General features: G+C 37.1%; 1 protein-coding gene across 1 annotated transcript; it reads left to right on the top strand.

Moving 5' to 3' along the window:
- Positions 1–248: 248 nt before the first annotated feature.
- Positions 249–24,241, top strand: LOC141905362 (glutamate receptor ionotropic, kainate 2-like). Its single transcript, XM_074794205.1, has 16 exons — positions 249–555; positions 9,779–9,940; positions 10,243–10,515; positions 12,470–12,672; positions 12,894–12,968; positions 13,173–13,316; positions 14,707–14,889; positions 16,258–16,359; positions 17,701–17,721; positions 19,390–19,467; positions 19,637–19,834; positions 20,016–20,278; positions 20,468–20,685; positions 21,144–21,314; positions 22,116–22,522; positions 22,604–24,241. Exons 1-16 carry the CDS (start codon positions 477–479, stop codon positions 22,718–22,720), a joined length of 2,694 nt encoding a protein of 897 aa, XP_074650306.1. The 5' UTR covers positions 249–476; the 3' UTR covers positions 22,721–24,241.
- Positions 24,242–24,293: the final 52 nt, after the last annotated feature.

The raw sequence follows: 24,293 nt of genomic DNA, 5'->3' as shown, positions 1-24,293 counted from the left end.
CGGTAATATTCGTTTCTACGAATTGCAAAGTTGAACTGACTACATGAATAAAATTACGCGGGTATTGTGGTCATTTGGCGCTTGGTCTGCACGCTGTAAGTACTAACTGGATCCAGTAGATGGTAGCACCAGTGAATGAGACTTATCCCACAGTGAAAAACAGCAGTCACCAACGCGAGTATTGCCGCGATTCAGAATCAGCAATCTGCTGCTGGTTCAACATTCAATTATAAACTGCATAAAGATTATCGCCCTGGATAAAATGTTAACGCTGTAGGAATTACAAAAACGGGATAGATATTTTTGACAAAAAGGATATACCTACTTAGCCAGATGATAACAGTGTCGGAAGAAGTTCGTCTGCGCCTAGATGTTTGCACATTCGCAAGATGATAAACGGCTATATTTCAGTTGAACTTCAAGAAACGATTTTCGGGTCTAAGTATTATTGAATTGTTGGAAGTATTTTTTGGATCATGACGTCGATTTTGCCGTGGTTATTATTGTTCGTCGCGTCGCACGTTTCGCAGGCGCAGATACAGAATATGATGATCGGTAAGTTAGTTCAGAAGAAACCATCCCGACTCATTCGATCGCTGTTCTGCACTGTTTGGCCCGACATGGGACTCGTCTGATAGAAAATATGTCATTTTGAAGTGATATCATTTTCTATACTTTCTAATGAAAAATACGCCAGTCTGTATTTATCTGTACTCTTGACTATACGAATGAAATCAGTTATTGGAATTCAATGCATGAAATACAATCTAAAATATATAAACATGCTTTGAGTTAATCAGACACCATATGCCATAAACGATTGTGTTTTTTTCTCGGCAGTTTGGAATATCGTGTATACACTAATTGACATTTTTGAATTACGTTTTCAAAAGTGTTGTTGCACATGTGGCGGCGTCTGGTAGGACGCGTTGTATATGTCGTGCCCTAAACGTAAATGGTTTTTGTCAATAACACGAGCACGGGTCTCGCTCCACAATACATTATTGGACGTATTGACTTACCCTAGCGGTGGCGCCCTTTGGAAGAATTTTTATACATTTACATGTAAAATCGATGTACTTATTTACATTCAGTTATGATAACAATAATTATGAAAATAATAATAATAATTATGAAAATAATAATAATTATTATGAAAATGATAATAGTAATAATAATAATAATAATAATAATAATAATAATGATAATGATAATGATAATGATAATGATAATGATAATGATAATGATAATGATAATGATAATGATAATGATAATGATAATGATAATGATAATGATAATGATAATGATAATGATAATGATAATGATAATGATAATGATAATGATAATGATAATGATAATGATAATGATAATAATAATAATAATAATAATAATAATAATAATAATAATAATAATAATGATAATAATAAGAATAATTTATTTCCACAATAGTTTACAACATGCCATAAAGATATACAAAATATGATATAATAATATAAGTCAATTTCGAACAGATGTCACGGACATCAAAATCATCAACAGGTTATGGATGCAGTGGAAGGATGCAATTCTAAAAGTATTTCAATTGGTTGATGGTCGAATTCACAATCGTGTTGATTTGACTTTTAAACATCGGGCATGAGAGGGGGTCATGTCTTTTATTCAAAAGTTCACAGACCTTGGACCGGGTCATCGAATCATTGCGATTTCGATTCTAAATGACAATGCGTCGTTTGATGATTGCTGAATTACCAGTAATTACGCAAACTACAGCTTACTACTATAACATCGATGAGGGTTCTAATTATACGCAAGCCTTTACTAAACACGAAATAGCTTTCAATTGACGCAAATCGTTATTCTACTTAATCAGTATTCTATAGTTTTCAACGTACTCTAATCTTTGGTATCGTAGACGTAAGTTTTACGAGGTTTTATGCTTCGAGGTTTTAACGCTCTCCGTGTCAGGCGCGCTATTTTGATACCGGACTGCGTATTTTAACTGTATACACAAACTTTCTGTTTAATTTCAATTTCATGAAATAAGTGAATAATATTTCATAGCTTATAGACACTGCACAATTTCCCCAGTGTAATATTTTTATGTCTAACTACGCGCTTTTAGGTTCCCATACAGAAAAAGCCTCCCTTATCTTAGAATAGAGATTGATCCTTTTATCTATTTGGTTGGTAGATTTCGTTTGATTTGTTTTCATTTGGCGTCCCTTACGAACCCACCACACCTGCTGAAAGCGAAACCGGGGGTTTGATTCTGAAATCGGAAATCGAAGTACATTTATTGCTGTGTGATCGGCGGTCTGATTTACAGCATTTTTTGTAAAAATGGAAGTACGTCATTGGGCATTTCGGTTTCGGATCATTCAAGCAATCTTCCGACCAGCCTGAACCTGCAAGCGGCTGATTTGGGTTAATTCTGTTAACTGCCTCAATACATCGAAATTTTGGAAATATCTACATTACAAGCCTTTTAACAATATCATGATTTCATTCTTGCATTAAAACGGTCGACTTTCTTATATGATACGTAAGCGTAAATTCTATTTATTTCTTAAATGGTTAGACAGAGTCCAGATTGAAATGATGTTCGCGGATCTCTGCGTCGGCTATAGATTTCTCCACATTTCTTATTATCGAGTGTGACTGCAATATATTGGTATTGTAAGAGGGTAATACGATAGGCATGAAAGCCTCGGCCCAGAATCCAGAATACGTATCTCCCTGTCTTTGCATACAGCTACACTAGCATTTAATATTAACTCGTCATCAAACATATTCTCCCAGGACGACGAATAAAACGTGCATAATAATATGTATAACATAACATATCATAAGAAGGCTTGTACAAAGAAGTTAATTGCGAATGGTTTTTTTTCCAGATAATTTAAAATTGTCAATGCATTGCAGTTATTGCTATTTCGTATCCCCAGAATTGTTCCACAGACACAGTCGACATAGTTTAAGAAAAAGTGTATTATGACATTATTGAGCGGCCCACTTGTATCATATGGTGAACTTCGTGAGTAAGGTGTTTGGCGTTATAGTGGAAAAGATGGCGAAGATGAATAGTTACTATTGAGACCGCCATTGTTTTTCGGAACATCTCGAAGAAAGATTTCGTGGGCCAGTTGCTCAAAGGTCACTGACGGACAAATACCATAAAGCAACAATGAACTTTTAATTGTCACTATATCAACTATCCGCCGGTCAACTTTATCCAACTTTTGAGCAACTGGCCCCAGAAATCCAGTTACAGAAAATAGCGAAATCATTCATCCCATCAGCAATCCGTTTTTTCTCGTGATATCTATAATAAGGCAATCCTCTAAATACAGTGATAACAGCCCTTCTAGTAGATTCATTCTTCGTGCTTGTACTGCGACCCTTGGTTCATTCCTACCATCATTAACCATACGCAAGCTTTATGTAAAAACATTTAGTTTTTAATATTACCTTCGAGACGCGAGCGGGAAGTATACGTTTCACATAATTCCATCCCGTATAACGACATTTCGTTGACATCGCCATGTTTACGGTATCTATCGCGTTAAACATCATCTCAATGACTGATTAACCATTAATAAACCCGCTGAGATTCCTCTTATTAAATCAAGCGTACGCGTTCTTTCCAAAAGTTTACCAATCGGCTAGATATTTATGGACCGCGAGTAGTTACTATGAATTTACGTTCTTTACGGATGATATTGACGTGGGTTATTGGTCCCATCGGGCTGGTCTTACTGATTTGGCCAAGATAATTATGTTTCAAACTCCCGAAAACACGTACAGTTCCTAACGTTTTTTTTTAAATCAAAACATGGGATTGCGCTCATATAAGTCGCTATTGGGCTGGTCTTACTGATTTGGCCAAGATGATTATGTTTCGAACTCCTGAAAAACACGTATTAGTTTCTAACGTTTTTTTTTCTAAATCAAAACTTGAGACGATACTCATGAATTATGAGTCGCTATTGGGCTGGTCTTACTGATTTGGCCAAGATGATTATTTTTCAAACACGTACAGTTCCTAGGATACTGGGGTCAAAAAACTGTTCGTGTCAGCCCCCTGTGACCAAAACCTAGGATGATACTCATATAAGTCGTTATTGGGCTGGTCTTACTGATTTGGCCAAGATAATCAAGTTTCGAACCCCGGAAATACGTACAGTTCCTAACGTTCTTTTTTATTAAAACATGGGATGATGCTCACGAATCATAAGGCGCTATCTAAAATCGTCGCTAAATCAACGATATGACGATATGAGTATGACGTGTTTATTGTAAGATCCATCCATTAAGATCAGTTCATTTGTCGGCATTAGTCTGATATGAACAGATTTGACGCTGTATCATAGGAAATTAGCCGACAATCTTAGCGGATATGAAGACGTGTCGGTGTTCACATATCCAGATTAATGATACCATCCATCAATGTTAAGAAAGGAAAAAGTTCTTGTTGGAACCGTGTTCTGCAAAATAATGAGAATAACGAAGCATTTTCTTTATACGCCGTCTTCCATACATGTTGAATATGTGTATATATATATATATATATATATATATATATATATATATATATATATATATATATATATATATATATATATATATATATATATATATATATATATATATATATATATATATATATATATATATATATATATATATATATATATATATATATATATATATATATATATATATATATATATATATATATATATATATATATATATATATATATATATATATATATATATATATATATATATATATATATATATATGTTCTCTTTTTAATTTACACGCTAGTCATGACAAGATAGTTCACGTTGTGCAATGCTGCGAATTATCAATAGGAAAATCCGTCTGGGTATGTCGAGCTGAACACCCGACGACGACAAGTGTTTCCTATTAATCGCAACCGTTTTTAAGAGCATCGACGAAAACATTAGGTGCTTCACGCGCCGAGCATCAACGTCGAAATATTTTATTCATAAATTTTTTAACACTCAAATGGAATTTGATTTATGAATAAAATAGGGTATGGTGTCAGTGTGAAGCCAGCAGTCGATCAAGGGGAATATTGAAATCATTCGTTATATTTTCAACGCGACTTAGAATTTGGCGACTTGTATACGACGCTACCGTAGTTCCAATTTATTCAATTTCTAAACCCCTCCGATTTAGGAGATGTTTTTTAGGTCTGTTTCGTACGAATAAATTCCACGTCATTTCTTAGGAGAATTCGACGGGGTTGAGGAGATATTCATGCACATTGTTCCACAGGAATTTTCGTTTTGCGACAGTTTTTCTGTAGAAAATTCAAGTAGAGAGCAGTAACAAGATTGTCAACACGAAAAACGCCGAGCGAAGAAACACTTTCTGCGCTCTATTTGACGCAACGTAGTTACTCACGATAGAATCTTTACAATCTGGAAGTAAACGACGTACTTAATCAATGAATTGGAAATTGCTGCCTAAAGTACGAAAACGCTATGGAGAGGCGGAGGGAGAGGAGGTGGTACCGAGAAGAATAGAATTGAGTTCTTAGCCCAACGCACACGACACAAGGAAACGCGGAAACTGGAGACAGTGAGAAGCACGTTTTCGAGATCAAACATGTCTGTTCCGTCCGTGTTTCCGTACGTCGTCTGCGTTGGGCTTTAAACCATGTTTCTCATATCTCGTAAACGCACACGACACAAGGAAACGCCCGGAAACATGTTTCTGTCTCCTGTTTCCGTGTTTCCTTGCGTCGTGTGCTCTGGGCTTTATTTCCCACCATAAAATTCGACTGCTTTTCCAGTAATATCGATACGCTTTAAAGAACAAAAAATAAAAAGGTCTGTTTAGGAATTGGTGTAGATCAATCAAAGACGTGGTGAAAATCAATCAGGCCGATGTGGAAAATATCAATACAACGTCGACAACAGCTGGTCACGCGTGCTTTTTATAAGGTTGGCTTTATTTCTTGCTTGTGCCCGTGACGCGTACTAAGTGGAAAAAGATATGATTTTTTTCGGCAGGATGTCATGACGAAGATTAATTGATTTCAGATTGAATAAGCGACCTTTGAAGTTGTCCATCAAACACTTACGGGTCGATATGATTGGAATTGTCCCTCGGAGGTAAATTTGCACAAAACGATATGAGCTGTAAACGGAGAACTATATATTCTGCGGACTTCTTCGACGCCAAAATCTGATTGACATTCGCAGGGAACACCATACGTTAGATATACATGTATTAACTAAGCGTTTAATTCATGAATTGATATCATCCTAAACTTTATCATCACGGAAATCTGTCCACAACCCCAAGCAAGGTTAACTCAGACCATATTTGCAAATAATGTTACACATGGGAATATATTGATGCGGCTGTTGAAACACTTGCGAAATTAATAAACATGACTTTCACAAAAATAGCGTGACTTCTACATTTTCATCACGTTGTTTACATCGTTGTCACGATATTTTGAAATTCGACATCTGGCCAGAAACATCTGTTGATTAACCGACTGAATTGAATATTCGCATTAGTTAACCCGAATCCTAAGCTATAGATAACGTCAGGGGACGTTATGATTTTCAGAAAATCCACCGTAAACTGTGTTCGTTTTATTCTCGGCTCGGTATTTATGAGCGACCTGCCTGCGTATCTGGGGTCAGCTTTTAATGAATATACCGAATAAAGTTCGTGCAGTAGCTGTGATCCATTTCTATTCGTATATTACCATAGATGTCGAGGCATATAACCGACTAATATGATAAGAACCATTAAAATATCAGTTTAAAGTTCACCGGGGAATACTCACTGTGTTGGCTAATCAGACTACCATCATGTTTACGTCACTTTGGGATGTATTCACCAAATGAAATTTGTGTATATATTGCTGTTTCGAAGGTTATATTTGTAAACCCATTTCGTCATGTAAATATACGTGTACACCGACCCTTTACTAATAGTATCTGTATGTTTTAAGGATGAAATGCAATAATGAAAACATGATTTCTATACACAATATTCTCAACCTTGATATTGAAAAATGGTATATGAAATCATTTTTCCATTGTTTGATTCTATTCAGGAGAGTAGAGAGTAGCCTAGTGCCTGGAAGCGCATTCTTAATTGATCTTCAAACGTTGTTGTCTATGAAGTCGTGCTGGAAAACCGCGTACATACCAGACTCGTATATAATGGAGTAATTCAATTTTTAACGCGTCCATCACATACGTTATATACGAAACACACTTGCTCATAATACATCATTGATTTATGACGGTTTTTGATTTTCATTACGGTGACTAACATCAAGACAAAACAAATCAATAACTACACGATTAATGATAAATTGGCGACCTGGTGAGCTACATTTAATGATGAATGAAAAATAACGGATAACTATTTTTCATCGTCAATATTTGTAACTCCAAGTGGCCATCTGAAAGAAAACGAGTTGACCAGTGCCTTGCCTGATATTGACATATCGAAGCGGAAAAAGCCTAAAAAGGAGGTGTCATTGAACTCGGTATGGGATGGATAGGATTGCACTACGGATATGACAGATCTTCAAACGAGTTTTCAATTATTTTTCAAGACGCCGTACTTCAGAGTGAAAGCGGTTTGCTTTCTACGTGCGGCTTAATGAAAAGGAAAACATAATTTCCTCTCGAACGACAAGAAAACGTATAATGCAATTTCCGCTGGAATAAAATGTTCGCGAACAAGTCAGTTACACGATTGAGTCTGGTGCAACAGTATGGGCTGTAGTCTGCCCTGAAATTTATCAGCATTCCATGATCCCACAAATTATCAACACGACATTTCGATCACTCGATTATCATCTATATTCAAATAATATCTATCCAAATTAATAAAGGTAATTCAATTTGGGCTCCGTTGATATGTCAAATCGCTTTTCATTGCATTTTGTCCCATTAGGTAGGCAAATATTTTGCTCTGTAATATCGGGTTCCATAGCAACCGACCAGTAAAAGTGACCGATGTTCGCAAGCGGGTTAGAATTGCTGCAAATGACATGATATTCATTGTCCTGATGATAGATATCTGTACTGAATATATGAAGTATAACTGGCTCTTTATTATGACTGGTAGACTGATGTTAATCGCAGTATTCAGAGTTCATAAGTAAAAGCCCACAGTTGATGATCAAACCATATATTTTCTGACGGTTTCGAGGTTTCGACTATAATAAACACCATCATCATAGAAACCAAAAATAACATAATCATGATATACAGAAATTTGAAGGTATAGATCAAGATAGAGACAGGAACCAAGAGACAATCACTAAAATACAGATAAGACAGATAGATACAATAACATGGATTATGTAGCAGATATGTGTATGGCAGATGATATGTATTTAGAGTTTATTATTGGGTTTATTGTTTTCTATGATAATAGCTGATGCTATCATGTTCTTTTTCTAAGATCATTGCATGGGTTTATTACCTTGGTTTGATTGTTATTGAATATAATATGGCAAGTTTCGAAAGTATGTGAAAACAGTGAACTTTCAGGTTTAGCATTAAAGTACGTTACGTCTATGTTCTTTTATTTCGCGTATCGACCAGTCTCTCCGATGTAAACCTGTTCATGGGTTCTTGGGATTCTTTGTTTAAGACACTACTAAGCTTATTGTGATATTGGAAAACCAAAGTAATGTTACAATAATGGAGGCGTCTCGGGAAGCGCTTTGAATTAGAAATGAACGGTGGGACTATAGAGTTTTGAAATTCTTTACATTTGGGGCTGAGATGACCATTGAAAAATTAATAAAGCAAAAGAAATTACGCCTTGCCTTTTGTAGGCTAGTTGTAAAATAAGAGCGGGTACGCTATTTTAGAGGGAGGCTGTTTGATGTGCTCGAGTTCAGGTTCCAGATATTTAGGGTGACTCCTGGTTTTTCGTTATCTTTATCTTAATTCACCGTAAAGGTACGATTGGAATTAAATCTGCCAAAATATCCGACCAACGTTACGAAAAATCTGCTGTGTAAGATAGTAGATTTATACCTCCACGATCCAGAAGCCATTTCAAATCATCTACGAGTGTTGTTGCGGAGGAAATAGAGGCGTTTGTACTCGCGTGAACCGGAGTATGATATGATAATCTGTTTTATACGCAGGTATAGTTCTTAAGTTTAAACTGCGGAGTCGATAGAATATAGTTTTTACTGTTTCGTTCGCCGTCGCACATTATAATATAGTTAGTTAGAAGTATAGAGAATGATGATATCGCAGGTGTATTGTATAACGTTAGCTTATCATAAGCTATAAACAATACGTCACTAGCTCTAAAGCGGATTTTAAAATGATATCCAAAAGCACCTGTTTCACGGAAACGCTTTTATTACGTATATTAGTATGATATTTAGTATGATAGTATGTAATCATCAGAGATTCTTGACGTGGCTACATCTTTATCATAATCTATTTTATGTGTATAACATCATAAAATATATATTATGAACAGGAGCGTATTAGATTAAATCGTAGACTCTATTCGTTTTAGAGTCAATGATTAAATCGAGAGCATATAGGGGTCTTTGTCGCTCGAGTGGTACTTATACTGTTAACATGATATACATAGAGACAACAAATTACTCGTATCAAAATATTCATTGGTCGCGCGTCGTCTAGACACAGTCTGAGAATCTCAGCCCGGAGTCAACCTTCGGTATAGAACGTCGGCCGTGTCTGACCATGTTTTGTATCTCGTTATTTTTCCAGGTGCGTTTACGGACACGAGGTTGAACAAAGATCTCCAACTAGACGTCATACACCGAGCTATCATAGACATCGGAATAGAAGGGAAATCTCCGTCATTCCATCCTGTCCTCGTTGGTCTAGAGATCGACAAGGACGATGATCAAAAAATCATCAGTGATAAAAGTAAGAGCGACCTCTCCTCAGTTCTGCGAGTTTTGACGTTCTGATTAATGTCGAAATTAAGATAGTATCTATCAACAAATTTCATTTGAATATCAATTTTCTTCAACATCATGATATTTTTGGCCTAATGATAATCTGCTGTTTGCAGTGTTTCTGAATTTGAACTTCTCAATCACGGATGTTATCAATTTTGACAGTTCTGGAATATCAGATTATATGAAAATCCACTAAAATAATGAACAGGTTGTTAAACGGAAGAACTGAATTCTGGTTTTTTAATACATTTTTCATATTTCTTTCAGTTTGCCGTTTTGTTACCGATGGTGTAGCCGTAATATTGGGTCCTTTGTTTTATCATCCTCACGAGGAAATACTTCAGTCTACTAGTGAAATACACGGCATTCCGTTCTTCAAACTACACTTCGATTTTCAGCACGTTTCGTCCACAAATTTAAACAGTTTCGTATTCGAGTTCGCTCCATCATACTCTGATCTCAATAATGCTACAATTTCGTATATTCGCGATGACCAGTTTAATTGGAAGCGAGTGCAGGTTTTATTCGACCCGGAGGCAGGTAATGTTTATCTCGATTAGATTTACTGTTTCCTTATTCTCGTCGTGAAATAACAGTGGAAAGTGTTGCACGAATGCGTTGCATTAAGCGAAACGACATTGTCCAATCATTCCACACTAAACGGTGCACGGTTTTTATGATTTCTATTTATGATGAAGTAGTCAATATACGAGTTTTATGATAAGAAGCAGACGATTAATGGGTTCTGTGATAAAAAGTTGACAAGAAACGGGTTTTGTGATAAGAAGTAGACAATATCAATCATCTTTTTACGGCAAATGTAGTCGGTATGCAAAAAAATATATCACCAACTTCACACTTTTCACCAACTTCAGATGTTCTGGCCTGTTGTTAGATACTAAATTGATAACACGCATCACAGGCTTTACAAACTCAACAGTTCTGAGGAAACACGAGGACCAATTTGAAAATGATTACGTGACACCGATGTCGTTTGGTGTGGTTGTAGCTTTTTAATTGGGAGGGGCACACACAATTCCAATTTTGTGTCAAGTATCCAGCAACAACTCGGTTTTCATTCTAAAAGAACGGATGTTTTATTACTGGCAGTAGATCAGTCTATGGGAGTCGTTTGCGTCGATGTCTACAGTTTGCCGTTCTTGAGATCTCTTCTAACCGATAGCAATCATCTACTTGCAGTATTCTTCTAGCTCGTTCAATAGACTGTTGTCAAAGCGAACAATTTCCGTTCCTATGCTGTATATCGTTATGGACCTTATAGGTGACACACTAGTTTTTCAATACGGTCTGGTGTGACGTCCTTTAAGTCGGCTTTTTGTCATCATCCTCCTGGTCCAATACATCATTATCGGGCCATCTCAGAACTTCTAAAAACACTATGAATTGAAAAACACTATGAACTTGTTATTTTCCGAACGTCAAATTGTAATAAATGTAATAGTATCAAGTTTTGCAAAATATTCAATCATAATTGAACGTGATTCGCTAAGTAAGCAGTGCTGCATATATGACCGCGTTTGGGTGTCCATTCATCCATCCTTGCCATACACACATATGTGGCTATTGGTAGTTTAACATCCTATGAAGGGCCGTGCTCATTAGATCCGTATCCCAGATTTTGCGCGTTGCCGTGAAAAAGCAATTCAGGTGACCGCTACCTATTATTCACGCGTACATGTATATATATATACATGCATATACATAATATTCGATAATGCATTCCCTCGTAAAACCTATGAACATGTTTCATAGATTCTCAAAGATCGCTTTCATGGTTTCTGTTTATAATATACATATTGAACGTAGTAGTATCATCCCGTACGCTGCCGAGGCGAATTTTATATTTTATGGCGTTATTCAATTACGCTTGATGAGCCTTGTTGATGATATCGCGTTATTTTGATATGAAGTTATTTTGACGCAATCGTATTTAACTCCGTATACGGGCGTCGTATATCTGGTAATTTCTGTACTCGATAGTCATAAAAATGATATAAGTGAAATTAGACGACCGACAAATTGCACCGCAGACCATCAAAGTATTATATATTTGTATGTATTTCATGAAACGTGATCTCAGTATCAAACTTCACTTGTTTCGGAATGTGTGTGTGTAACGTACGTGATACATTTCCTGAACGATGATGATAGATTCCATTTTGATGGATATGGGGCAAAAACGTGATATATAGCTCGACCCTATGAATACTTACAACCGATTCATGATTTCCCTTAAAAAGTACCCGGGAATCGTTTATATGTAAATGATAGAATCTGCGGAAAAACGTAGTACTGGCGTAAACGATTCTCTAAATCGCTTGCCAGTCGCGGCACCAGGACACCACCAGATCTTGTGGTGTTTAGATGATATTTTCGTTATCTCAATTTGCTTATGTATTCCGAGGGAATTTTACCCGGATAAAAGATTAAACCAAATACATCTCATATACGGCAGTTTTCTTCTAATCAATAGGTATCGAAGGGTTGCAGGAGTTCATTGACGAAGCTTCCGTACAAAACTGGCAATTAAATTTGGTGCCGATTCCAACCGATGGAATGGGCACTCCTCGATGGGAAATGAAAACCGGTCTCAAACTTACCGAAGCGAAAGATGCTGGCGAACGTTATTTCATGTTGCATTGTAAATTTTCTATAGCTAATCAAATTCTACTCCTGGCAAGTATTCGTATTGAATCCAAATATGACGTATTAGTTAGCGATTCGCTCGCCGAATTAACATACGTTTGACCTTGACCTCGTCTTACGATTGCTCATAAGGGCTGTTTTTGTTTCGGTGACAGTTGAAGATTGAATGAAAAATAACGCATTCTCTATTCGAAAACTGTCACAATTCCGATGGATAGAATAAGTGGAAATATTTGTTTTTCTGATTTCAGGCTCTTGAACGAGGAATGTTATCGGCGGAATATCACTATTTACTCACGGCTCCAGTCGGTAGCATTTTCGATGGGGTAGGTTATTTGCCTCAACGTCCTTGCATATTCTCAGAGGTTTCCTTTACATTGTATATTTGACGTTCCTCCTGATATAATGTAAACGCGGTGAATTACTGAAATAATATAGACACGACCACATTGAACTGTATTGCAGACATTTTAATAACCACACTATACGACAACATGTATCTTCAACGATGCGATGACTTCATTTTTTAGATGCTCGAAGGTGTTACATTTGACCGGCGAATTGCCGGAGCCGAATCTAAGATATATATACTGAGCAGCAAAATAAACGGCACCAGATTCAAGGAGAGACTGGATAAAGTAATCGAACCGTTCGATTCGGCCGAAGTTCAGAATGTGAGTTCAGAAACGTCAAGTTACCAATTCGTAAAATCATCATATCATGTAGATCATGTTCTGAAATTATGTATATATTATGATAGTAAGTCATTTTACAGCCGTGTAAATGAGTCCAGTAATAACTGGTTCGATAGCTAGCCAGGTAACTGGCGATGTACTGATTACCTCGACGCCATAAAAGTTTTTTATTTACGTAATGATAATTACAAGGATAACTCGTTAATAAAACACTTTTCTACGACAACGTCTAAACAGCTGATAAGATTTTAACATATACGTATTATAGGGTCTGTAATGAAATATTGTAATTTTAGTGAAATATCATCTCTTTCTTGAAATTCTATCTTATATAGTTGGGGATGGCAGAGGAATTAGAACGGGGTTTATGGCAAATGTTGTTTCTGTTTGCGATGGTTCAAACAAGGGTGAATGATACACCATATACCAATACATACAAAAACCCATCTCATACAGTTCTTCACGAGATATACGTATCTTTTTCAACTTAAACAACATCTCAAGGCCGCCAGAACGGGAATTGCCATATCTTTAGTAGACCTGCCTGCCACAGTTTCCAGGCAATGTCAATACCTCTGGTGTCGCAGCTGTCCTCGCGATTCGTATACAGACAAGTACGCATATCTTATCACTCAATATCGAGCATTATAATGTTCATTTTAATGTCAGACAGAAACGCGTATTATTTTTTAGAATATATTCTGATTTAGTGCGCAGAATTTAGGGTTAATTAATGGATCATCGATCGAGTAATTTTATTGTGCAGTAATGGTACACTATATTTATAAGTACTAGGTTATGTGGTACATTAATTCGCTCGCCATTGTTCCATTAAAGTCAACGATTGTCAATGCGTCATCATCTTCTGGGAACTGATATATTATAACCTTGTCGAGATTCCACAACATCGATATTTTTCCACTCTATAAATGAGTAGTTATCAGCTTTAATTCGCAGGGAATCTCGCAATGAGTTTGAATGATGTAAATGATGCTATTCCAATACGCAATTTCAATTAGAGACTTTTCTACATGTTGCCATTACTTCGGTTACTGTAACATATTATAACATACAGATAGTTTATTCTTCTCTATCAAAGTGTGTACAACACGGGCGATTAATTAAGAAGAATAAACTCAGTATAACATATTTACTGGCACATACCCTTATAACTCTCCCAACGACCACCACCCCTCCCCACAAAAAAAAAACCAAAAATGCTATATCCCATCAAGTAACGAAGAGTTCCACATTTTTCTTTCCTCTCCAAGTTTCTTTTTGCAAATTCCTTATAAGGGTTGATCTCGCTATGTCTTATTTTGCATGATCGATGTATATTTCTAAAACTTCTGATATTTGTGTTCCACAGGCAAAAGCGATGTTAGCGGCTCAGTACGATGCCATGTGGGCTTACGCTAAAGCCGTGGCCGCGGCTAAACTGAACAACGAAGAACTGGATATAATGACTTCACGTCGTAGGATCTGCAACCAGGCGCGGGAAGAAGGAGAAAGGATTGATTTGAATAGACGAGTAAAAGATCAGATAAAGAGGGTAAATACTACCAAAAAAACGTCGTTCGAAGGTCGAAATATGACCCGGGTGATCCATGTTCCCTCATCTTCGTGGAACACTGATGTAACACTTTAAGAGGTTAAAATCTATACGAACATTCGTTCGCGGGAATCGTTCTTAAATCAGCAATTTTTCTACTAAAATGAAATAGGAAAAATTAGTGGTTTTCTGTTAGTTCGGACGAATCTTTAAGATGACCGTTTGCCTAACGTACTTGCCCGCAGACAATTAGGCAACACACGAAACAAAAACTGTCAATTAAAAGCGATCTACGCGAGTAATATTAGACAACATACTAGCGTTACTATAATACAGTATTCGCAGAATTCCAGTGATACCATACTTTCTAAAGTGGTACTCGACTTCTCATAAAAACTGGGGTATTATTGACTCTGTAATTCTCATTAGTAGAGAGCTCTACTACTGGTCGACAACAGAGCTGCAGTGTGTTACAGTCCTTCTACTCCGTTCTCAGATCGTCGGCAATTTGAGCCCGAGTTTTATTCAGCTCCACCGTCTCCAAATCGTGGGCGCCAACAATAAACCAATATTCTAAGCAACGTGCGGTCATAGAGTTCTCGCGATTCAATCGAAATACGTCTGCTGCTGATATCGTGTACGAACTCGATATGATGTTATTATGTATCTTTTATGACATCGAATTCGGTATCGGCGGCACGTCTCGGCCATGTCGCAACAGCTCGAAGCATCCGGGGGGCGATGATATAAACCACGAGAGATACGTCTTGAAAGTGCTCTAATCTACCGAACGCAGAGTACAATACGACATCATTTAATTGTACATTAGCATCGAATAAATCAGCGCGCGATTAGAATACTAAATCACAGCATCACTGAGATCTTCGATAGATTATGAGGATTTAACGGGCATCGATTCTGTTCGACATCTTTTTTCCGTTATAAATAGATATTTATAGATTTTCTCTCGCGGATAGTGCTATGACAGGTCTACACAGCGTGACGGCTCTTCCGATTACTATATACTCCTAAAACTTGTAACAGCAGTGTGACAATGTGACTGTCGTATGTACATATACACACTAGCTTCCCACTTTTTTCACATTTTGTAGTAAATGAAATATGCACTCATGATAGTAAGCAGATAGATGGAGATGTATTGATTCAGACCTCCGAATCGCCATGGTATAAATATATGCACATATTTCGTAATTGGCATCCATCTTTATAATGTAGTCCGGAATCATATTTAATCACAAAATGTGGTTTATAACTATATATAAAAAAAAGAATCACAAAGAATTGCTGTTTTCGTTATTTCTTACGAAATTGAAAATTCCCCAAAAACATATTTTTTGAAAATTGTAGGTTGTATTTGACGGCGTTACTGGTTTGGTTAAGTTTAATAATGAAAATTCAAAAACGGCCTGGTTGAATATAACATTATTGAACAAGAATACAACTCGTTGGGTAAGTATTGATATATAAATATATATAACCAATACGAAATGATAGAATCAAGTTTTTGTACGTATGTGTTTTGAACTATCACTCAATTCATTGTATCATCTTTAAATCTACTCTAAACTCTCAATGTGCGAAATTACCTACAAAAAAGTAACGATGGATCCATTCGAAGAAAATACCGGATCGGTTTAATCAAATTTGAATATTTGCAGCCACTCTACGGGCTCTTAGCGGGTTTATAACGAGGTCTCGACCCGACCGCGAACCTCCTCCGCTCGGACGCGCAATTAGCGACCATTTTGAGCTTCGCATTATGAGAAATAGGAACTACGTAAAGCCAGTCTCTTGGGAAGTGTAAAATCATTTCAATATTGTCATCTATCGCAAATGTATATTGCTCATACTCAGTGAGCGATTAAGTCACTGTGTGGTTCAATGCATTATCTAATGTGATTTCAAATCATTACTGGACGCGACTCTGTAACTGTAATAGTTTGATGTACGTTGACTATTTTTACCACCGACCATTTACGTCAGCAAGGGAGATTAGTAACTATACGAAATGGCTAATATCTTTTCGGCGTCTATCTCGCAAGATACTTTTCAAAAAAGGCTACACGTACGTGTAGCGAATAAGTATGTTAGTACATCAAGGGTCACATAGAATATGGCCGGGGAAACTGAGCACCTCCCGCAAATAGAACCCTATAAGTCAACATAGCGTACTTCGTGACGGCCATCGCGCAGGGAAATTATCTAAAACATGAACTCTACGCATTCGACTATCCACAGGGATAATCATACATAAACTGTGCTTGATTATCAGTATTCATATCACGTTTAGACCTATTATCTCTTGTAAGTTGAGTGAAGTTACCAACCAGTAGCGGAGTTTATACAACAGCAAACCTAAAATCGATGCACACACAATACTGTATGAATAACCGTGTCACCTAAACGTCCTACCTCTATTGGACAAGTTTCAGTGTCTTCTACTCGCTTATCTCAAACATTTTTTATGAATCGAACTATTCTGCTGTCTAGAATTCTTAAACGGTTTTATCTGGTATACTGTTTCGATTATTCTTAATGTGATGTCATAAATTTGCAGACAGTTTGGTTTGCAGACGAAACGAACATCGAGTCGATTTATTTCCGAAGACCGACAATTTAAAAAACCAAACTTTATGCAACGTGTTATCGTTATCATCATTATATGTTTTTGTACAAATTCAACACATGTGCGGTTTTTACGTGGCTTCTTGTAATAATCAAATGTTCTTTATTTAATTCGTTCTTGTTCGTTATTTCTTTGCTATGGTCGACGCTACGCCGCTTATGCAGATAATGTCTCAACACGGCGAGGTAAGAATATCAGAATACATTTCACCTAACGTTTACACTAACATCAACTATTACTTCAGTTCCTCGTCAACTACACTAAAGTTACATCCCCGTAACCCATAGCAGATACGAGCGATCTTTTTTTTTAGAATAACATAATTCTTTCATATTCGTCTGTTTTCCCATTTTACTTCAATAAATACGTATCAAATTTGTCTGCTATAGGAGGAAGATCGGGTAAGTTAGATTTAGTAAAACAACCCCCCGGCATGTTTTGCCCATTATTCTTACAAATAACATAAAATTCTTTCTCATTCCTTAAATTATTTTGTGCTTTTACGATCCATTAAATTAGTATTCCGTAACTCAGTTTTGTAATTTACTAGTCACCGGGGGTGTTTGGGTATGTTTTCGACGAGACATGTTGACGAGGGACACGTCGGTTAGAACATTGATAATACCAGACTTCTAGCACAATACCTTATACCCTGCACTGCACCAACCCACTCAAATAACCCATTTTCCTCCCCGTAGCGGGATCAATTTCATTCAGGATTGCATGCCTCATATATATAGAAAAGTGATATATCTGGATACGTTAATATGAGTAATAAGTCACGATCGTTTTTTTCCCCTGAAATCAAAGTTTCACTTCCAAAATAAAACATTTACAAATGTAAGGTCATCAGTGGGGATAGGTAGATGTGTGCGTTTTGGGGGGTTTTATCTGCATGCGAGTGTGTTTGTGTTGGTGGTATTTCGCCGCCAGTTTTTTTTTTGCATGATACGAAAACATACAAACACGTAAAAATCGAGTGTATCGTTATTTCAGTGAGTATAAATAATGTTCCATTACTCCAAACTTTTACATGGAATTCTGGAGCTATTTTACCGGTAACTGTAGCTGATTGTGTCGCGATTATGTTTTCCTCTACCTTTCTACCTAGGTCCACGTCGCCTAACGACCATCGGGCTATATTATATATACATTTATTACACATCTACAACTAAATTAAAATGTCTTCCTGATTGAATTCTCCCATGCTGCGAACTTGCGTTGCTCGCCCGTTATGGTCAAATTATCTTTATTTCCTGTTAGCTTTTCGATTCCATCAGGACTCATTATCTCCCGCTTTTAGCATAATGACCTTTGGTCATCAGAATTACATTTAGAAAGTTATTTAGGTTATAAATAAAACATCGGAATCGGGCGCGCACGTTATCCTCGGATCTCTCACATGGAAAACTGTTATATAATAATTTCCTGATATTGCTGCCAGTTTTAGAAATTATGCAAATTTAAAACCGATAAATGAACAGAGCAGTTAGGGGGATGAGGTATACAGCATACCAGGACATGATGGATGGGTTTTTATTTGCACATTTAATGTCTAATGGCCTGTAAAATCTAATCAGTACTTCAACTCACGAGCATCCAGCCGATAATCTATTACATGCATGGCATTGTCCCATGTAGATAAACTCTCTGAGTGTAAAAACTGCAATTTCAGATTTAATTTTTAATGGTCCCTTCTGGGAATATTTGCGCAGCATCTATAAATCCAAATTCATTCCTGGAAAAGGCGGCAATTCCCAAATCGATGAACAGCTTATAGACACCTTCAATTCGATGGACTTTATTACCCGGCAATTATTCATGATTTTAACGTGTATTTCTCTTTTTTTAAGATTGATACGTGGCCTCGAGATTCAAACATGCGAACGACTTTTATTCGAGGAAGTACTTTGAGAGTTATAGCTGTCGTTGTGAGTATCATCGGGAAAGGTTATATATTGTATGGAGTTTTCCCGTGAATAACTGAAATAAAATCTTGTCGCCACGATATTTACTGACCTAGAATTGCTAGATTTAGCGACCAGTAGTATTTCATCTCCTCCCCATGTATCACACATAAAGCAGTTTCTCCTCCTTCAGGAAAAACCGTTTGTTATAAGGAACACGAATCCAGAAGAACTACAAGAATTCGGTGGACTTTGCGTCGATCTGATCGAAAATCTAGCGAAGCGTTTTGGATTCAGTATAATTATTAGGGAGGCAAAAGACAAAGCCTACGGCATCGACACAACTGGAAAGGGATCGTGGACTGGTGTTATCAAGGAGTTGAATGATGGTGTGAGTTTTCGAAGACCGAAAAGTCGAATAGATCAAATCGTTCCTACTTTTAAATCCCTCGATATAGTCTTTACAAACGTTTTCCCATCGATTTATAGTTGATATTTCATCGACACCCAACTTCAATTCATCTCGTAGCTTCGCGGTGCATTCACGATTGTTCTTTCCCTCACATTTCCAGGATGCGGATATCGCAATCGGAGCGTTTCCCATCACGTCAAAACGTGCGCAAATCGTGGATTTTACCGAAGCGTTCATGAGCTCAGAAGCCGTAGCGGTTGCTCGTATCAAAACTCAGAAACAAGCCGACGTGCTGGCGTTCCTCCGACCGTTTCACATACACGTCTGGATGGCTATAGCTTTCGCTTTCGTAACTATTGGACTGGTGATGTTCTTCATTAACCAACTTGACCCCAATGAATGGAGACTGACAGCTCGTCAAAAGTATGAAATGTCTCTAAATATTGTTGAAAACCATTGTTTAATGGTTCGAAAAATTTGTGCATGTATATATACCAGATTTTCCAGAATGGCTTGCCTCGAATGTCTTCTCTTTCAATAAATCTGAAAATATTTATCATCGTTTATGACATCAAATACCTAACTACCTAACCGTCGATATTTCTGCTTCAGGGACAAAGCCGATGAGATTCGAACCCTGGGCGCCTTGAATATAACTAACTCTATTTGGTATACAGCCTCAAGTATACTGAATCAAGGTTCGGAGATCAACCCGAGATCTATGGCGGGCCGAGCATTAGCTGGTATCTGGGGTCTATTCGGAGTCATAATATTAGGGTACTATACGGCTAATCTTACTGCATTTTTAACGGTCACACAAAGTAGCCAAGGTACGTAAACATCCATTATTTGCTTCACCCGTTTCTTTTGAATTTAAATTGAATGTATCATAGTATATAACACGTGCATACGTTATTTTATTCTAGCCAGAGATTTCGGAATTATATTCAGAACTATCGAAGTCTCCTTAGCCAGCCAAGGCGAACTTCGGTTATCGGAGTTAGTCGACTACATTCGAACTAAACGAAAACGAATGTCAGTTAGTCGGAACTACGACCCGGAAATGGTCGAGCACGCGTTTGAGCATGGTCGCTGTAGTTCGGACCTATTTTCAAGATGGCCGACACAGTGAAATGCGCTACGACCGAAAACTATAGTGCGTTCGGTTATAAGTTCCGACCACTAGTCGACTAGCTACGAAAACCGAAGTTCGCCCAATGTGTTTGTGGCAGCTCAGATCACGCTACCGAAGCAGCCTAAGTAAAAAACTGTATTATTTATCTTATAGAGATCGATTCGATTGATCAGCTGAGTAAACAGGCTGATTTACCCTATGGTATACTCAACAATAGTGCGTTAGTAGATTTCCTTAAATATGGGCAAGTACCGACGTACGAACGATTGTGGCTTGGCATCAGTTCAAATAAAAAATCAGGCTTACTTAAAACAGAAGAGGAGGGTACGTATATCCAATATGAACGTATTCATGTCTGTCTACAATCTGTCGCCGTCTGATAAAAACGAAAAACGATTGATTTGTATTAAAAAAGTCAGGAATGGAACCAGTGAACTGAATAATCTGCGTGATTCTCGGTAATCATTATACGATTCAATTCAATTCAATAGATTTGCATAGAATACAATATGTAAACATATATACAATCTACACAGGCCTAGCAAAGCCAGAAAGGCCGCTTAACGCTACAAAAAAATCAAACAAACTACCGTAACAAAAATATACACAAATTATACAAATATGATTAACAAAATGACTCAGCAGAATGTGGATGCGTAACAAAAACGATTGTCAAGCCGACGTTAGATCACAAATACAATTTGAAAAAAAAGAAAATCATCCAGGAAGAAACGGCACTTTATGACCACCCTCCTCCGGTAGGGATTCGAACCTAATGGCATCGCTACGGCTCATACCGCGGCTGAGTCGCGATTACCGTCTACTGGGATGTTTAGCATCATTTCCGGAGCCAAATCTATCCGAGAAGTTTTGGCCGTATTTACAAAACAGAAAAGTGTGCGTGCTAGCACGCATACGGATATGTAAAAGTATAAATTGGCACGATGGATGTGAAGATAATTAAGACATTTTTTCTATTTTATGACGTTTTTATGGCGTACATACCTTCATTGTGAATTCATTTAAATGTATGAATACGTTATAATATTATAGAATAATTTTAGGAATAGAAATGGTCGTTAATTCGATGAAACTTTCATTCAAGTGGCTGTGTCTATTTTGCAGGTATTCGCAAAGCCCAGTCGGAGAAATTTGTGCATATCGGGGATAGGAAAATAGTAGAATATTATCTGCAGGATAAACCATGCGATATGACCATTATCGGGTCGGCCTTGTGGAAGTACGGCCTGGGCGTGGTACTCGGTAAAAATTCACCGCTTACCGAAAATATGACAAACTTTATACTAGAAATGAGGGAGCGCGGTGAAGTCGATAAACTGAGAGAAAAATGGTTTACAAAAAACCAAACTTGTAAAAACGCTGCAACGTCGAAAGCGGCAAAAAAGCCGTCTCGGGTGACGAAACCTATCGATTTCGAGAATATAAGCGGTGTAATGTTTGTTTTACTGGGTGGCATGTGTTTAGCAATATTTACAGGTGTTCTTGAATGTGTATACAACTCATATTCGAATGTGAGTACATTACCATATAAGAATTATAGGTTAGTGATTTGTTCTTCGGTTTTTCTAAACGGCGTCAATTTTGAATTTCAGTATTGTCAAAAACGGAAGATGGCAGCAAAAGGCCGAAACGGAAGGACTAAAACGACAGCCAATCAGGTTTCGTTGGACAACTTAACGCGACATGATTCTCATTCGACGTGGGTATAACAATAACCCAAACATCATAGCAAAACGATCAAATCAAAACCGCATGTCATGTCAGAAGGTGTATGGGCGTTGTTGATAAAAGGCCAAATGCATTCGCCAAATCACCCCGGCATAGGTCTTTGTTGGGCGCGTCACGGATAGTGCTCCGAACGATATGAGCCGATTTCAGATACTGAGAAACAACTGTATTCTTTCATTTCTGGTCCTTGATAATAACATACATATGTATATAAATATATCAGCGCTCGGCATCTTTACTTAACCGAACATATCCTAGTATCCCTACCTCATTCGGTCGGTGAGGTGCAAGTGAATGAATTACTGTATTCCTTCTGGAATTTTTGAAAGCGATCTATGATATAATTATCTCTGTTGCTTAAAACACAGCAAGCGGCTCGGATAAGAAGCTTCTGAAAACATCCGTTTGGTGTTTGAGTTTCGGTACAACTCATCAGATTGCATTCATTTCATATTTCGAAGTCCACAGCCTCCGATAAATACACTGATATCTATATTCATTCATTGTCCTCGGGCCTCCGATGGCAACCGTGTACTTTCTGAAACACGGTTGCAACGTAAGTTCTTATGTCAGTTTTCGGTACTCAGTCGTAATGTTTTGTTGTTGATGTTGTCATCCACGCGCTATCGTCGTACCTTAAAAGAAAATGCGAGACGTGTATCGCGGAAATATCGCCAGGCTAGTATTTCATTTGTCTCGGTAAACATCTCCGCATTATGTAAATATAACAAATCCTGATTGATGTTCACAAAATATAAATGCAACAAAACGTGTGCTTATGATATTGTAAATATACCACGTGATGTAAGATGGTACTGCGAAATGAGTTTTGATATTCCATTCATTGTATTGCTGTAACGAATTCATTATTACGAATTAAGAATAAACAGACATAAATAAACAGCCCTTTTCAAGCATTCCACGCCGATCATAGCAATAATTTCCATGTAATTTCCACGGTCATCGAATCAGATTTCACCGAGTAATTCCGCTGCATGTACGATACTTCTTTTCGTAAAATGCCGTGATGATATTGAACAACTTTTTCGTGTCGAAGAAAGCTTAGTGAAGGAACGAGTGACAAAAAAACAAAACATAATCACTACTTAATTATTGGTGCACATCGTACAAATATGTCGACTCCTACTGAAATCTGGTTGCTCTTACAAGTACAAGTGCGTAGCTCAGATTGTAATTTGTTATGATTTGTGAAATAGATGTCACGTATAAACTCGTAAACTAGAGGACTCTTTCCATGATTTTCCAGTTGAATTCTACGTTTAGTGTTCATTCGTTATCTTGTCCGTTTCATTGCTGTACATTTGTATTTGTAGTAAAGTGCATAGTATATATAAACTATACTACAAAAATTTGTATGATACATTGAAACCGGAAAAATACTGGAAAGTGTAAAAATAATCTATTGTAGAAATAGTATACATATTATCAACCTCAATCTCATTTTGTTTGTACTGCTAAACAAGTTTGTTAATAGAATTGACGACAACAAAATAAACTATATCCTTGATATTATCAATAATGTTCATTGATTTG

The sequence above is a fragment of the Tubulanus polymorphus genome, chromosome 5, assembly GCF_964204645.1.
Source record: "Tubulanus polymorphus chromosome 5, tnTubPoly1.2, whole genome shotgun sequence".
NCBI lineage: Eukaryota > Metazoa > Nemertea > Palaeonemertea > Tubulaniformes > Tubulanidae > Tubulanus > Tubulanus polymorphus.
The sequence above is the reverse complement of the archived record's forward strand: the minus strand, read 5'-3'. Positions and strand labels throughout refer to the sequence as shown.

Coding starts and splice junctions, on each gene's coding strand:
- LOC141905362 (XM_074794205.1), top strand. CDS start 477: ATGACGTCGATTTTGCCGTGGTTATTATTGTTCGTCGCGTCGCACGTT. Junction 14,890..16,257: donor TAAAAGATCAGATAAAGAGG/GTAAATACTACC, acceptor TGAAAATTGTAG/GTTGTATTTGACGGCGTTAC. Junction 16,360..17,700: donor ACAAGAATACAACTCGTTGG/GTAAGTATTGAT, acceptor CCGCTTATGCAG/ATAATGTCTCAACACGGCGA.